The sequence below is a fragment of the Lepus europaeus genome, chromosome 16 (assembly GCF_033115175.1).
Source record: "Lepus europaeus isolate LE1 chromosome 16, mLepTim1.pri, whole genome shotgun sequence".
Classification (NCBI taxonomy): Eukaryota; Metazoa; Chordata; class Mammalia; order Lagomorpha; family Leporidae; genus Lepus; species Lepus europaeus.
In genome coordinates, this window is record NC_084842.1 from 90157686 (window position 1) to 90175279 (window position 17594).

At 56.4% G+C, this 17594-nt stretch overlaps 1 protein-coding gene across 3 annotated transcripts in view; it reads right to left on the reverse strand.

Annotated features, from left to right (window-relative positions):
* LOC133774848 (E3 ubiquitin-protein ligase RNF4) overlaps positions 1 to 17594 on the reverse strand; it is a 222394-nt gene that overhangs the window by 19283 nt on the left and 185517 nt on the right. For all 3 annotated transcript variants that reach the window (XM_062212773.1, XM_062212771.1, XM_062212774.1), the window contains 3 exons: positions 17334 to 17517; positions 16284 to 16514; positions 11815 to 12682 (listed from right to left, as the gene is read on the reverse strand). In XM_062212773.1, the coding sequence (XP_062068757.1) occupies positions 11815 to 12682; positions 16284 to 16514; positions 17334 to 17517 (1283 nt within the window). The remainder of the gene's footprint in view (positions 1 to 11814; positions 12683 to 16283; positions 16515 to 17333; positions 17518 to 17594) is intronic.

Below are 17594 nucleotides of genomic sequence, written 5' to 3' on the forward strand. Positions count from 1 at the left end.
GCTAACACAGACAGTCCACGCGCAGTGTGCCCTGGTCCAGGGGGCTTCTAGCACACCGTTAACACACGCAGTCCACGCGCAGTGTGCCCTGGTCCAGGGGCTTCTAGTACACAGCTAACACACGCAGTCCATGCGCAGTGTGCCCTGGTCCAGGGGCTTCTAGCACACAGCTAACACACGCAGTCCAAGCGCAGTGTGCCCTGGTCCAGGGGCTTCTAGCACACCATTAAGTTAACACACGCAGTCCACGCGCAGTGTGCCCTGGTCCAGGGGCTTCTAGCACACCGTTAAGTTAACACAGACAGTCCAAGCGCAGTGTGCCCTGGTCCAGGGGCTTCTAGCACACCGTTAACACAGACAGTCCACGCGCAGTGTGCCCTGGTCCAGGGGGCTTCTAGCACATCGTTAAGTTAACACAGACAGTCCAAGCGCAGTGTGCCCTGGTCCAGGGGCTTCTAGCACACCGTTAAGTTAACACAGACAGTCCAAGCGCAGTGTGCCCTGGTCCAGGGGGCTTCTAGCACACCGTTAACACAGACAGTCCAAGCGCAGTGTGCCCTGGTCCAGGGGCTTCTAGCACACAGCCAACACACGCAGTCCACGCGCAGTGTGCCCTGGTCCAGGGGCTTCTAGCACACCGTTAACACAGACAGTCCACGCGCAGTGTGCCCTGGTCCAGGGGCTTCTAGCACACCGTTAACACAGACAGTCCACGCGCAGTGTGCCCTGGTCCAGGGGGCTTCTAGCACACAGCTAACACACGCAGTCCACGCGCAGTGTGCCCTGGTCCAGGGGCTTCTAGCACACAGCTAACACACGCAGTCCACGCGCAGTGTGCCCTGGTCCAGGGGCTTCTAGCACACAGCTAACACACGCAGTCCACGCGCAGTGTGCCCTGGTCCAGGGGCTTCTAGCACACAGCTAACACACGCAGTCCACGCGCAGTGTGCCCTGGTCCAGGGGCTTCTAGCACACCGTTAACACAGACAGTCCACGCGCAGTGTGCCCTGGTCCAGGGGCTTCTAGCACACCGTTAAGTTAACACAGACAGTCCACGCGCAGTGTGCCCTGGTCCAGGGGCTTCTAGCACACAGCTAACACACGCAGTCCACGCGCAGTGTGCCCTGGTCCAGGGGCTTCTAGCACACAGCTAACACACGCAGTCCACGCGCAGTGTGCCCTGGTCCAGGGGCTTCTAGCACACCGTTAAGTTAACACAGACAGTCCAAGCGCAGTGTGCCCTGGTCCAGGGGCTTCTAGCACACAGCTAACACACGCAGTCCACGCGCAGTGTGCCCTGGTCCAGGGGGCTTCTAGCACACCGTTAACACAGACAGTCCACGCGCAGTGTGCCCTGGTCCAGGGGCTTCTAGCACACAGCTAACACACGCAGTCCACGCGCAGTGTGCCCTGGTCCAGGGGCTTCTAGCACACCGTTAAGTTAACACAGACAGTCCACGCGCAGTGTGCCCTGGTCCAGGGGGCTTCTAGCACACAGCTAACACACGCAGTCCACGCGCAGTGTGCCCTGGTCCAGGGGCTTCTAGCACACAGCTAACACACGCAGTCCACGCGCAGTGTGCCCTGGTCCAGGGGCTTCTAGCACACAGCTAACACACGCAGTCCATGCGCAGTGTGCCCTGGTCCAAGGGGCTTCTAGTACACCGTTAACACAGACAGTCCACGCGCAGTGTGCCCTGGTCCAGGGGGCTTCTAGCACATCGTTAAGTTAACACAGACAGTCCAAGCGCAGTGTGCCCTGGTCCAGGGGGCTTCTAGCACACCGTTAACACAGACAGTCCAAGCGCAGTGTGCCCTGGTCCAGGGGCTTCTAGCACACAGCCAACACACGCAGTCCACGCGCAGTGTGCCCTGGTCCAGGGGCTTCTAGCACACCGTTAACACAGACAGTCCACGCGCAGTGTGCCCTGGTCCAGGGGCTTCTAGCACACCGTTAACACACGCAGTCCACGCGCAGTGTGCCCTGGTCCAGGGGCTTCTAGCACACCGTTAACACAGACAGTCCACGCGCAGTGTGCCCTGGTCCAGGGGGCTTCTAGCACACAGCTAACACACGCAGTCCACGCGCAGTGTGCCCTGGTCCAGGGGGCTTCTAGCACACAGCTAACACACGCAGTCCACGCGCAGTGTGCCCTGGTCCAGGGGCTTCTAGCACACAGCTAACACACGCAGTCCACGCGCAGTGTGCCCTGGTCCAGGGGCTTCTAGCACACCGTTAAGTTAACACAGACAGTCCAAGCGCAGTGTGCCCTGGTCCAGGGGCTTCTAGCACACAGCTAACACACGCAGTCCACGCGCAGTGTGCCCTGGTCCAGGGGCTTCTAGCACACCGTTAACACAGACAGTTCACGCGCAGTGTGCCCTGGTCCAGGGGCTTCTAGCACACCGTTAAGTTAACACAGACAGTCCAAGCGCAGTGTGCCCTGGTCCAGGGGCTTCTAGCACACAGCTAACACAGACAGTCCACGCGCAGTGTGCCCTGGTCCAGGGGCTTCTAGCACACAGCTAACACACGCAGTCCACGCGCAGTGTGCCCTGGTCCAGGGGCTTCTAGCACACCGTTAAGTTAACACAGACAGTCCAAGCGCAGTGTGCCCTGGTCCAGGGGCTTCTAGCACACAGCTAACACACGCAGTCCACGCGCAGTGTGCCCTGGTCCAGGGGGCTTCTAGCACACCGTTAACACAGACAGTCCACGCGCAGTGTGCCCTGGTCCAGGGGCTTCTAGCACACAGCTAACACACGCAGTCCACGCGCAGTGTGCCCTGGTCCAGGGGCTTCTAGCACACCGTTAAGTTAACACAGACAGTCCACGCGCAGTGTGCCCTGGTCCAGGGGGCTTCTAGCACACAGCTAACACACGCAGTCCACGCGCAGTGTGCCCTGGTCCAGGGGCTTCTAGCACACAGCTAACACACGCAGTCCACGCGCAGTGTGCCCTGGTCCAGGGGCTTCTAGCACACAGCTAACACACGCAGTCCATGCGCAGTGTGCCCTGGTCCAAGGGGCTTCTAGTACACCGTTAACACAGACAGTCCACGCGCAGTGTGCCCTGGTCCAGGGGGCTTCTAGCACATCGTTAAGTTAACACAGACAGTCCAAGCGCAGTGTGCCCTGGTCCAGGGGGCTTCTAGCACACCGTTAACACAGACAGTCCAAGCGCAGTGTGCCCTGGTCCAGGGGCTTCTAGCACACAGCCAACACACGCAGTCCACGCGCAGTGTGCCCTGGTCCAGGGGCTTCTAGCACACCGTTAACACAGACAGTCCACGCGCAGTGTGCCCTGGTCCAGGGGCTTCTAGCACACCGTTAACACACGCAGTCCACGCGCAGTGTGCCCTGGTCCAGGGGCTTCTAGCACACCGTTAACACAGACAGTCCACGCGCAGTGTGCCCTGGTCCAGGGGGCTTCTAGCACACAGCTAACACACGCAGTCCACGCGCAGTGTGCCCTGGTCCAGGGGGCTTCTAGCACACAGCTAACACACGCAGTCCACGCGCAGTGTGCCCTGGTCCAGGGGCTTCTAGCACACCGTTAACACAGACAGTCCACGCGCAGTGTGCCCTGGTCCAGGGGCTTCTAGCACACAGCTAACACACGCAGTCCACGCGCAGTGTGCCCTGGTCCAGGGGCTTCTAGCACACAGCTAACACACGCAGTCCACGCGCAGTGTGCCCTGGTCCAGGGGCTTCTAGCACACCGTTAAGTTAACACAGACAGTCCAAGCGCAGTGTGCCCTGGTCCAGGGGGCTTCTAGCACACAGCTAACACACGCAGTCCACGCGCAGTGTGCCCTGGTCCAGGGGCTTCTAGCACACCGTTAAGTTAACACAGACAGTCCAAGCGCAGTGTGCCCTGGTCCAGGGGCTTCTAGCACACAGCTAACACACGCAGTCCACGCGCAGTGTGCCCTGGTCCAGGGGCTTCTAGCACACAGCTAACACACGCAGTCCACGCGCAGTGTGCCCTGGTCCAGGGGCTTCTAGCACACAGCTAACACAGACAGTCCACGCGCAGTGTGCCCTGGTCCAGGGGCTTCTAGCACACCGTTAAGTTAACACAGACAGTCCAAGCGCAGTGTGCCCTGGTCCAGGGGCTTCTAGCACACAGCTAACACACGCAGTCCACGCGCAGTGTGCCCTGGTCCAGGGGGCTTCTAGCACACAGCTAACACACGCAGTCCACGCGCAGTGTGCCCTGGTCCAGGGGCTTCTAGCACACAGCTAACACACGCAGTCCACGCGCAGTGTGCCCTGGTCCAGGGGCTTCTAGCACACAGCTAACACACGCAGTCCACGCGCAGTGTGCCCTGGTCCAGGGGCTTCTAGCACACCGTTAAGTTAACACAGACAGTCCAAGCGCAGTGTGCCCTGGTCCAGGGGGCTTCTAGCACACAGCTAACACACGCAGTCCACGCGCAGTGTGCCCTGGTCCAGGGGCTTCTAGCACACAGCTAACACACGCAGTCCACGCGCAGTGTGCCCTGGTCCAGGGGCTTCTAGCACACCGTTAACACAGACAGTCCACGCGCAGTGTGCCCTGGTCCAGGGGCTTCTAGCACACAGCTAACACACGCAGTCCACGCGCAGTGTGCCCTGGTCCAGGGGCTTCTAGCACACAGCTAACACACGCAGTCCACGCGCAGTGTGCCCTGGTCCAGGGGCTTCTAGCACACCGTTAAGTTAACACAGACAGTCCAAGCGCAGTGTGCCCTGGTCCAGGGGGCTTCTAGCACACAGCTAACACACGCAGTCCACGCGCAGTGTGCCCTGGTCCAGGGGCTTCTAGCACACCGTTAAGTTAACACAGACAGTCCAAGCGCAGTGTGCCCTGGTCCAGGGGCTTCTAGCACACAGCTAACACACGCAGTCCACGCGCAGTGTGCCCTGGTCCAGGGGCTTCTAGCACACAGCTAACACAGACAGTCCACGCGCAGTGTGCCCTGGTCCAGGGGCTTCTAGCACACCGTTAAGTTAACACAGACAGTCCAAGCGCAGTGTGCCCTGGTCCAGGGGCTTCTAGCACACAGCTAACACACGCAGTCCACGCGCAGTGTGCCCTGGTCCAGGGGGCTTCTAGCACACAGCTAACACACGCAGTCCACGCGCAGTGTGCCCTGGTCCAGGGGCTTCTAGCACACAGCTAACACACGCAGTCCACGCGCAGTGTGCCCTGGTCCAGGGGCTTCTAGCACACAGCTAACACACGCAGTCCACGCGCAGTGTGCCCTGGTCCAGGGGCTTCTAGCACACAGCTAACACACGCAGTCCACGCGCAGTGTGCCCTGGTCCAGGGGCTTCTAGCACACAGCTAACACACGCAGTCCACGCGCAGTGTGCCCTGGTCCAGGGGCTTCTAGCACACCGTTAACACAGACAGTCCACGCGCAGTGTGCCCTGGTCCAGGGGCTTCTAGCACACCGTTAAGTTAACACAGACAGTCCACGCGCAGTGTGCCCTGGTCCAGGGGCTTCTAGCACACAGCTAACACAGACAGTCCACGCGCAGTGTGCCCTGGTCCAGGGGCTTCTAGCACACCGTTAACACAGACAGTCCACGCGCAGTGTGCCCTGGTCCAGGGGCTTCTAGCACACCGTTAACACAGACAGTCCACGCGCAGTGTGCCCTGGTCCAGGGGCTTCTAGCACACCGTTAACACACGCAGTCCACGCGCAGTGTGCCCTGGTCTAGAAAATTCAAAGTGGGAAAAAAAATCTAAAACCCTTTCCAATGTTTTTTTGAATCATGTGTAACACTGACACCCACAGCTAATATAGACAGTTCCCGAAAAAGGAGAACTATACTCCTCTCTCTACGAGCACTGATGCAAAAATCTTAACAGGAAATGAGGTCCACACTGGAAGGCTACACTACATCATAGGCATCATTCCAGGAACGAGGGATGGTTCAGTGCTGGGAACATGTGTACACACCATAGATTACCTCTGCAGAGGCTGGAAAACTGTTGGTAAAGTTCACTCCTGATAAACATTCGAGAAGTAGGAATCACTGGATATTTTCTTAAAACAAAATCTACACGACTTCAGCTTTAAAGTCCGCATCCACCTTCATGTGGTGACATCAGAGACATGTCTGTCGAGATCGGGAGGGCGCAGCCAAACGAGAGAAGACACTTAGAGGGGCCAGCCCTGCGGCGTCCCACAGCGAAGCGCTGCTCCGAGCCCCGGCTGCTCCGCTAATGTGCCTGAAGCAGGGGAAGATGGCCCTAGCCCTCGGGCCCCCACGTGGGAGACCTGGGTGGCGTTCCAGGTTCCTGGTTTCAGCCTGGCCCAACCCCGCTGTTGCGGCCATTTGGACAGTGGACCAGTGGATCACTTTCTCTGTCTCTCCCTCTTTCTCTGTCACTTTGCCTTTTAAATAAATAAAATAATCTTAAAGAAAAAGCGATTAGAGATGTAAGAATTGGAAAAGTAGAAGTAAAACTTTCTCTATTTGCAGATATGCCAAAATACTTGGAAAACTCTAGAAAATTAACAATAAGATTCAAACATAAACTAATTCAATAAAGGATATAAACTTACACAGAAACCAATAGTTTGCATATACACAAATAACTAGCTAGGGCACCACTATCTAACAGAAATACAACACAAGTTACATAGTTTAAAACTTTCTAGTAGTCACAATAGGTGAAACTAATTTCTACATGTAATCACTACCAAAATTAGATATTTCATTCTTTTCATATTAGGCCTTCAAAATCCAATACATATTTTATACTTAAAAACGCCTCCTAGTTTGAAATAAGTACATTTTCGGTGCTTAACAGTGACATGAGACTAGCCCTGGCCGGTGCAGCTAGGTGATAACGGTAATGGCTCACTTAGATGAAGAGACGCAGTCAGACGGGAGAAGCTGTGGAAAAGGCTGGGCCACATTCTCCAAAGCCTCAGAGCACCGCTCGTTCTCGGAGAGGACGGCCAGTGTGCCGGTCAGCTCTCCTGAGCCACACACAATGCACCCCCAACGAGGGACCACTGACCACTGAGCTGCCTTTTCTTTTTAAGGGAGCGAGACATCCCGGCACCAACATCTACATGGAAAGAAGGTACGCAAGGACAGCCAGGAGAACTGAGAGAGCAGCCGTGAGGACTCGCAGGCACACAGAGACCCCCGGAGCAGCCTCAAGGCTGATGGCAGATCCTGAACCCCTGAGGCAAGGTGACTCCCTAATGACTGGCGCTGGTACAACTGGTTATCCATTTGGAAAAAGGTAAGGTGGATCTGCACCTCACACCACACAGAAGAGTAAGTCTCCAGTGTACCAGGGTTCCAGACAAACAGTGCAACCACACAGACACTGGAGGTGCTGTTCATGCTCCAGCAGGACAAGACCCGAGTGACCGCACAAGAGCAGAACAGAAGGCGTCACAGAAGGCAAAGAACACGCCTGCAGCCTCTCGCACGGCTAACAGGCCGAGTCATCCAACACCTGCAGGTGTCCACAGGGGGCCGGCGCTGGGGCACAGCGGGTGAGGCCGCCGTCTGCAGTGCCAGGACCCCATATGGGTGCTGGTTTGTGTCCCGGCTGCTCCACTTCCGATCCAGCTCCCTGCTATGGCCTGAAAAAGCAGTAGAAGATGGCCCAAGTCCTTGGGCCCCTGCACCTGCGTTGAGACTGGAGGAAGCTCCTGGCTCCTGGCTTCACATCAGCACAGCTCTGGCCATTGCAACCATCTGGGGAGTGAACCAGTGGATGGAAGACTCTCCCTCTGCCTCTCTGTTAAATCTTTAAAAAGATATTTATCAGCTAAAGATATGTACAGAAGCAAACAGGTTCACCAAATGGATATACAAGGAAACAGACCAAAATCCGATAAAAAAAAAAAAAAAGTTAAAGATAGGAACAGAAAATTCAGTCCTACGAAATGTATGGAGGGACTGGTGTTGCGGCAGTGGTATGGTAAAGTGGCTGCCTGTAATGCCGGCATCCTGTCAGGGCCTGAGTACTGGCTACTCTAAACCCGATCCAGCTCCCTGCTCAGGAACTGGGAAGGCAGCAGACGATGGCCCAAGTCCTTGGGCCCCTGCACCCACATGGGAGACCCAGATGGAGCTTCTGGCCCAGCCCTGGCCATTACGGCCATCCACCTGGGGAGTGAACCAGCGAATGGGATATCTCTGTCCCTCTCTCTGTAGCTCTTTCAAATAAATAAATCTTTAAAAAATATATATGAATGAAAACTACATCGAGAGGTGATCTCAGCTGAGACTGGCCAGTCAGAAACCTGAAGACACCCTGTGGGCCAGGCTGTGGGCAAACAGGCACTGCGTGCGGCTGGAAGGTCTGCAGCACACAGTGGCCCACCCAGTAAAACTGCACATGCACGGTCTGAGACTTATGTGTGCATTTGAGAGGCAAAATTAGAGAGAGAGCAGGAGAGAGGGAGGGAGAAAGAGAGAGGGGAGAAAGAGAGAGATCGATCTTTCCACCACTGGTCCATTCCCCAAATGGCCACAGTAACCAGGGCTGCTTGAGGCCGAAGTCAGGAGAGGAGCCAGGAACACTATCCTAGTGCCCATCTGGGTGCAGCGGCCCAAGCACTCGGACCTCTTCTCCGTCTTCCCAGGTGCATTAGCAGGGAGCTGGACAGGAAGTGGAGCAGCCGGGACTTGAACTGGAGCTCATAGGGGTGCCAGAATTGCAAGCAACAGCTCAAACCTCTAGTGACAACGCAGGCCCCTGCACTGCTTCTGAAAACTTGCTCTGCAGATACATCCCCAAGCACCATGAAAACAGGTACGGCCAGCAGTGCCCATGTGGCAGGAGGTAAGTACAGTGTCAGAACCGAGCTAGACACGCGCAGGTGCGTGCTCAGTAAGCCAGCACCGATTTTGTTTTGAAAGGAGTCCTATGCAGCTGTAGAGAGGAGGGAGACCTCTATGAACTGACCAGAGTGATTCCCAGAACACACTGCAGTGTCAAACACTAGGCACAGCATGCTCCTCTCTGCGTGAAAGAGAAAGCAAGACACCAGTATGCAGTGTGGATGAGGGGACCCAGGTTCCTCTGCCCGAGAAAGGGGGGGGGGGGATGCACGTGAACCAGAGAACCTGGGAGCCCCTGGTCCGAACACACAAAGTAGGGATGTGCAGGTCACGACCTGGGAGCCCCTGGTCCGAATACACAAAGTAGGGATGTGCAGGTCACGACCTGGGAGCCCCTGGTCTGAACACACAAAGTAGGGATGTGCAGGTCACGACCTGGGAGCCCCTGGTCCGAACACACAAAGTAGGGATGTGCAGGTCACGACCTGGGAGCCCCTGGTCCGAACACACAAAGTAGGGATGTGCAGGTCACGTGCACACACGCACGCCCGCCCCTCCTCGCTCTGCCACTGACAGCTCCAAGCGGCGCACTGCTAAGCATCACTCTCACCAGGAAGAACCAGATGGACCCAGAGCACCTGACGAGCACACAGTACTAAGCCAGGACTCAGGAAAAGGCCATCCTGAGAGGCTCCGACCGAGGCCTCTGGGACAACCTGGGCATCACTATAAATCCTCAACCGCAGGATAGTGGACCCAGGCAGCCACCCTGACGCAACCCCTGGGGCCACGACGAGCTCTTCCTGTACTAGAACTCAAATTCAGGTGGAGTAATAACGGAAAAATCACCATGTGGCGAACAACGCAGTAATAATCACTTCAGGCAGAAATCATTAATGGGGGCCAGCGCTGTGGCATAGTGGGTAAAGGCACCGTCTGCGGCGCCAGCATCCCATATGGGTGCTGATTTGAGCCCCGGTTGCTCCACTTCCAATCCAGCTCCCTGCTAATGGCTTGGGAAAGCAGCGGAAGACAGCCAAGTGCTTGGGTCCCTGCACACATGTGGGAGACCCAGAAGAGGCTCCCGGCTCCTGGTTTTGGATTGGCCCAGCTCCAGCTGTTGTGGCCACTTGGTGAGTGAACCAGTGGGTGGAAGATCTCTGTCTCTCTTTCTTTATATAATTCTGCCTTTAAAATAAATAAATCTTAAAAAAAAAATCATGGGGCCAGGATTGTGGCATAGCCAGTTTAAGCCGCAGCCTACAGAGCTGGCATACCACATGGGTGCTGGTTTGTGTCCCGGATGCTTCATTTCCAATCCAGCCCCCTGGTAATGTGCTTGAGAGAGCAGTGGAAGATGGTCCGAGTCCTTGGGCCCCTGCGCCCATGAAGCAGACCCAGAGGAAGCTTCTGGCGCAGCTCCAGCCACTGCGGCCATTTGGGGAGTGAACCAGCGGATGGAAGACCTCTCTGTTTCTCCCTCTGTCTGTAACTCTGCCTTTCAAATAAATACATCTTTTTCAAAAATCACTAATGTATGTGAGTGGGTGAAATGTTCGATACACAGGGCGCTGGGGTAGGTTCTGCTTGGCAACGCCCACATCCAGCACTGGGGGTGCCAATTCAAGTCCCACTGCTCGGCACTTCTGGTCCAGTTTCTGGCAAGGTGCCTAAGGCCTTGGGCTCCTGGCAGATCAGGACGGGGTTCCTGGTTCCTGGCTTCAGGCCCTGGTGAACCCACAGACTGAAGATCTCTGTCTTTCCATGTTATTCTGTCTTTCAAATAAAGGAAACATTAAAAACAAACAAAACAAAACAGGATATTCACTCCCTCATAAGACACTCAAAATGAGCAAAGAAGAAATGTTAACCTGACCAGAGAAACTGAGTTACCACCACCTCCACCACGCCCAGCGCTCACGTGCCCTGGGGGTCTGACCCCCACCACGCCCAGCGCTCACGTGCCCTGTGGGTCTGACCCCCACCACGCCCAGCCCAGCGCTCACGTGCCCTGTGGGTCTGACCCCCGCCACGCCCAGCGCTCACGTGCCCTGGGATGTGGGGAGTATGCCATGTTTGGCCTTCGGTAATCACCAGTTCTCTATCTGTGGATTCAATCAATCTCGGACAGAAAATATCAGGAAAAAAGCTGTGTGCACTGAGCACGCACAGACTTGTTTTCATAGATTCCCTTAGATTCCCCAAACAACACAGGACAAATCTTTGCACAAATCTGCACTGTACTGGGGCTTATCAACCCTCTAGAGCTGAGGCAGAGTTGTGGAGGATGTGCCGGGGTGCTATGCAGACACAATGCCATTTCACACAGGCGCTTCAGCACTCTGGGGTCATCCTGGAACCATGCCCAAGGACACCGGGAGACCACCTGCTGGAGGGCATGGCAGACCCGGCCTGTCCATGGCACCGATGCCCATCATACAGCCACTAAGGCAACTAGAGGGCATCCTGCAGAAGAGGTGGACTGGACTCCCCAACAAGACCCAGGGCATGGGAAACAGGAAACCAGGGGCGCGCACCTCAGCCAAGAGAAACGACGGAGCTAGGACGTGAGGAGCCACAGCAGAGCTACAGGACAACTAAGGACCCAGGAGTGAGGTCTACAGTGAGACAACCGGTTTGTACTGGTCTGAGCGTCTGGACTGCGTGCCGAGGTGACGGAAGGCAGTCTCGCTTTGAGGGAACACACGGAAACATTTCAGAGAGAAGAGGCCTGGCACCTAAAACTGAGAGGAAGAGTGAGAGCGTGTGCGCACGCCAGAGCCACGGAACACGTGCGACGCTGAGGCAGGGGCCTCACTGTGTGTCGCTTTTTGGTGAGTCCAGTGACGTTTCAAAACGACAAGAGCACAGCAGTGGCTACGTGTCCCGCAGGGTCAGCAAGGGACCGCTAAGAGGGCGCAGGAGCACCGAGGGAGAGCGGAGCGCCTTCCTCCTCCCTCTGCCCACCAGCCCGCACGCCAACGCCCCTCGCTGGGTATTTACCGATCGAGCTGCTGGCTCTGTCTCCTTTCTTCTTCTTACTTTTCCTGCTCTTGCCTCTGGGCTGCGGAGAGTCTGCCAGCACCTGCCTGCCGCTCTGCTGAGGCTCACCTGGCGAGCTGGGCTCGGCGAGCACGGGGTTTGACCTTTCGTCCTTGACGTGGTTCAGCTGCTTCTTGTTATTGTTATTACTGTTGACTTTCCTCTCCTCCCTCCTCTGCTCCGTCAGGGCAGTGAGCTCCGTCACTCTAGCCTTGGACTCCGCCTGGGCCCGGGGTTTGGGCTGCCCCTCCGCGGCTCTGGGGGACTCCATGGGCCTCCTGGCTGGCTCACTGCCGGCCTTACTGGACTGTTTTAGTTTCTGCTTGCCATTTCCCTCTTTATGGTGATGCATTATGTCAAAGAAGAAGGAGAGTGGCTCATGCTGCTTGCCATTGGCCTCCTTGGGGAGCAGTTTGGAGTCCCTGGTGTCGATGGGGTCTGCGGGGTCCCCATCAGCTCCTGGGCCCGGCCTGGACTCCGTGTGGCTCACATGTCTGGGAGGGGAGCGGGACGAGGTTTCCGGTTCTTCGGTTTGCTCTAGTGAGCCGTTGTGGATGCTTTCAGAGTTAGGGACAGACTCTGCGGCTGCCTGGAAGTTTCTAGCAAGCATGTCCAACTTGGGGCAGTCTTTACTTGGCCTGTCTTTCTTCTTCTTTTTTACAGCTCTTAGCTTCTGAAGCTCCTGAAGCCGCTGAAACTCCTCCTTGAAATGCTCCTCTTCCTCCTCCTCCTCCTCCTCCTCCTCCTCCTCCTGCCGCCTCTGCTCCCCTTGGAGGTGCAGGTGCTCCCGGGCCCTGGCCTCGGCTTCCAAGCGTGCTTTCTCTTCCAGCTGCCGACGTGAAAAGAACAGGTGACACAAGACAACAGTGAGTCTTTTTCCAAGGGAGACACAGAAAGATACAATAACCCAAACTTACTCACGCGTGGGGACGCGCACTCTGAAGGGGCCATGCCAGCAAACGCTGACGTCACGGCCCCACGTCACTGCGAGGGTTCACCCACCTGCCAAGGCCGGGCGTACTTGACCGGGGGGTGGGCCAACAGCTAACACATTTCTAGAAGCCTGGGCCTTGCGCTGCACACATGAAACAAGGTCAAAGCAGCTGCTCTGCCTGTATCCTGGGAGCCGGCTGCCCCCTCGCGCGTGGACAAGGAATCACGCTGGCTGGCTGTGCGACTGGCCCTCCAGACCGAAGGCTGGCTGCTGCAGCTCTGGTGGGCACGGCTGCTCAGGCACACTCACCTGTCGCAACGGAACTGGCGGGATAGTGGTAGGAAACAACGTCCTTATCCTCTGCCCATTCCAGCGCACAGACCAAAGCCCCCGTGTATCCTCACAGTGTGTAGAGCAAACGACTTTTACAAGTCGTTAATGCCGCAGGGCAGTAAGGTATGGGTCATTTCTGCCATCCACCTTGGCAGGAACTTGATTTGTATCCTGAGTGAAGGCTGCACATGTTACAGGGGCGGGAAAAGAACCTGATCTGTTTAGAAAACAATTGAAGTCGTACAGCAAATGAACCAAAGACGACCTCCAGCACAGGACAGCCTGGAGCAGCTGTGGCCCGGCAGAGTCCAAGGCAGACCCACAGACAGCTGCCGGGACAGCCTTGGCCCAGGAACGCACACGCATCACATACTACCTATCTGTGAGGCACAGACACACAGAGCGCACCCCTCTGCTGGCTCATTCCCCCAAATGCCCACCATGCCCAGGGCGCGAGAGGGAGGTGTGGGAGGGGGGGAGTGAGGAGCCAAGAACTCAGTCCAGGTCTTCCATGTCGGTGGGGGGCACTCAACTCCTTGAGCCATGGCCTGCTGCCTCTGACGGTCTGCACTCGCAGGCAGCTGGAGTCAGGAACCGGAACTGAATTCAGGAACCCCAGAGTGGGGTGTGGACACCTTAACCACAGCTGAACAGCGCTCCCTATCTTTCAGTATTTTTTTTAAAAAAAGATGTATTTATTTGAAAGGCAGACTTGGAGAGAGGGGGGGAGAGGGGGAGGGGGAGGGGGAGAGAGGGAGGAGGAGGGGGTAGGAGAGAGGATTTCATTTGTTGGCTGCATCCTCAAATGGCCATAATGGCCAAAACTGAACCAAGCCAAAGCCAGGAGCCAGGAGCTTCCTCCAGGTCTCCCACATGGGTGCAGGGGCCCTAGGACCTGGGCCATCTTCTACTGCTCTCCCAGACGCATCAACAGGGAGCTGGACTGGATGTGGTGCAGCTGGAACTCAAGCCAGTGCCTGTATGGGATACTGGTGTTACAGACAATGGCTTAACCAGCCACACCAAAATGCTGACCCCCCATTTTTCAATAGTTTTAAGAGATAAATTAGGGGGTCGCCATCTGCGGTACTGGCATCCCATATGGATGCTGGTTCTAGTCCCAGCTGTTCCTCTTCCAATCCAGCTCTCTGCTATGGTCTGGAAAAGCAGTGGAAAATGGCCCCAGTGTTTGGGCCCACGTGGGAGACCTGGAAGAAGCTCCTGGCTTTGGATCTGCACAGTTCCAGCCTCCACTGGATGGAGGATCTCTTTCTCTCTATGCCTCTAACTTTCCTTCTCTGTAATTCTTTCAAATAAATAAATAGATCTTTTTTACAAAAGGACAAATTGGGCCGGCACCGTGGCTCAATAGGCTAATCCTCCGCCTGCGGCGCCGGCACACCGGGTTCTAGTCCCAGTCGGGGCGCCGGATTCTATCCCGGTTGCCCCTCTTCCAGGGCAGCTCTCTGCTATGGCCCAGGAAGGCAGTGGAGGATGGCCCAGGTCCTTGGGCCCTGCACCCCATGGGAGACCAGGAGAAGCACCTGGTTCCTGGCTTCGGATCAGCGCGGTGCACCAGCCATAGCGCGCCGGCCATTGTGGGGTAAACCAATGGCAAAAAAGGAAGATTTTTCTCTCTGTCTCTCTCTCACTGTCCGCTCTGCCTGTCCAAAAAAAAAAAAAAAAAAAGACAAATTTACCTATATTTTGAGAAACTTTGTGAAAATTTAATACTACATTTTAAAAATCTACGTGACGTATAAAGTACCAACTGTTTAAAAGCCTTGCTCCATCCGGGAAAAGGGGCAGCAGCCTGGAGGGGCCTGTGAGAGGGCCTAATGTCTGCCGTGGGACGTGGGTAGACCAACCCTGCTGCCACACACAGAGCAGCGGGGCCCTCAGAGCTGCCCGCTCCCCTCACACCACGTCCTGGAAGTCACCCACAGGTGGACACAGCTGTCCTACTCTGCAGCTGAGTGCTGCCTTCCTTTCACTCAGAGCCTCATGCTACTCTGCGGGCTGCCCTGGAAAACGGGAGGTAGAGAGAGCACCGAGAGGCCCGAGAGGAGTGAGGGGCATTGAGCACAACCCATGGCACGCGGTTTCTGTGGCTCAGGCGGGCCAACAATGAGCCTGCGTCAGCGCTGATTTGCCCACAAGTCTGAGGGCAGGAGCCTAGGACAGCATCCCTGGAGAGCAGTGCAGGAGGCCCAGAGGCCACCACACTGGAACGTGGCCGAATGCAGAACATATCTCCCAGCTCTGCAGGGCTCAGGGACCCACATCATCTGGCACAGATCAGGCTCGCCTGGGACTCCCAACTGGATCAGGCAGTCAGTGCAGCTCCACTCTAATCAATCGCTCCGCTCAATCGCGACACTGTAGGATGACGTACGGCCCAAGCTCTGGCCCACTGTGGCACTGACTGTCCTCCTCACATCTTTGCCTGACCACACCGGAAACAGATACCTTGCCTCTCCCCAAACTGACTGTCCCGTCAGAACCCTCGTAATATTCACAAGCCCTGTCTGCCTGTTTGGGTCTAGCTCTCAGAGGCTGACATTTTTAGGGAGCCAAAGCCAGGAGAATGTTGGGAACTGCTGCAGCACAGGCGCTGTTCACAAAGTCCAACAGAAATTATCTCGGTGAGCTGGCAGACCAGAGCCGACTGCTGCCAGCATGCAAGGTAAAGAACACAGTTCCTCATGTACAAGCAGACACGCCTCTGAGCTCATCACCGGCCAGGTCCCAGGCAAGTGCGTTCACAGCACCCCCCCGCCTGCCCCGGGGGCGAGGCTCCTCAGACCCCTACCCAGAAGACATCACTGGCCCCAGGGCCATGCCACAGGTGCACAGCATGGCGGCTTCTTCACCCATGGGCGCCCACCCCAACTGCACACTGTCTACACCCAAGGGCTCCTTCTTCCTCTCCCACAGACGGAGTGGGAGACCTTGCTGCTGCCTGCGTGGTCGCCAAGCACAAGGACACGAGGCTGTGAGAGATCCACTGAGAAACCCACTGACAGCACAGCAGGCTGCTCAAGGCGCACGGTGCGCTTCACGCCCAGCTTCCGGCTCCAGGCAGCTCGGGGTCCAGCGGCTCCTGCAGCACACAGGCACCAACGCCTCCGTGCAGAGCCCCAGCGGGGAGCCCAGCACTTGCCTTTCTCTGCTTGTGCCGGGCTCGCTTGGCTGCCCGGGTGCTGCTGACGGGCTTGGTTTCGGAGCTGTTGATGAACCGCAGCAGGTCCTCGACGCGGCGGTGGTCCACGACGCTCTCCCTCTCTGAGACCGGGTCCAGCTTCTTGGGCTGCTCCTCCTTCCTCCTGGTCAGCCGCAGGCGCAGCTTCTCCCGCATTTCTGCATAGTTCCTGCTAGTGGGCGCAGCTGGCGGCTAGGGCAGGCAAGAGCACAACCAAGTGAAGCTCCGGCTTTTAGCAACTTCTGATCTAACAAAGTTCAGACAAAAATACCTGTGCTGTACAAACCCACTGAGAAACATAAGGAAACGAGATAAACAAATGGAGAAAAATTATATTCAAGGATCCCCATAATTGAATGTTGGCACTTAGCTCATATTTTATATACCAATAAAAAAAATCAAGTAAAATATGTATACAAATGGGTTGTTTTAAATGGAAAAGAGACAATTCCACTGCTGCCTAATCCACTTTTTATTTAACACAGGGTGATTATCTTCTTAGGTCAATAAGCCTGTGGACGGCATCTTCCCACTTGCCGGTTTCCTTTTAGTGCTGGAAAGGAGAAAAAGTTGCCTTCAACCCAGTTTCTGGCATGGGTATCTCAGGAATGCCGACAGTGCACACGGAACTCTGGGCCTGCTGCTCCTCCACCCAGCCCAGGGCCACGCGTGCCACGTGCTCGCACTGATCGAGTCACCGCTGTGGAAACACGCACAGGCACACCACGCACTGGCATCCCTCCAACCCACACAGGACGTCCAGAGTGCTCCACATCACAGCACAGAACACTCCGGGGCACGGGCGTGCCACAGCCAGCCACGTCCTGCCGCTGCGTGTCAGCAGGCTCTCTACTTCACTGCCACATAGAAAACCACTCACATCAACAAAGCGCTGCCGTTAAACCCTTCAGCCAGACTGCCCCCTTCTTCAGGGTCAGCCCAAGCGCGCCACACAGGTGGCTCAGGGGACTCGCCACGTGACTGCCAGGACGCACGGAGCTCAGCACTTACCCCGCCGTGCCCGAAGAACTCGCAGTAGCAGCAGTCACAGTACTTGCCCTCCTTCTGGTTGGTGGAGGTCGAGGTGCTGGAGCTGTGCTCAGAGCAGCTGTCTTCGTCCGCGCTCTCGTCCCCGTCGTCCTGCTGCGGGTCGTACACGCCGTTCTCACAGCGGTGCCCTTCACAGTCTGGGTCACTGCAAAACCACACCCGTTCTGTTTAACATTTATTATTCGAGAGGTAGAGTTACAGAAAGAGGCAGACAGAGAGAGG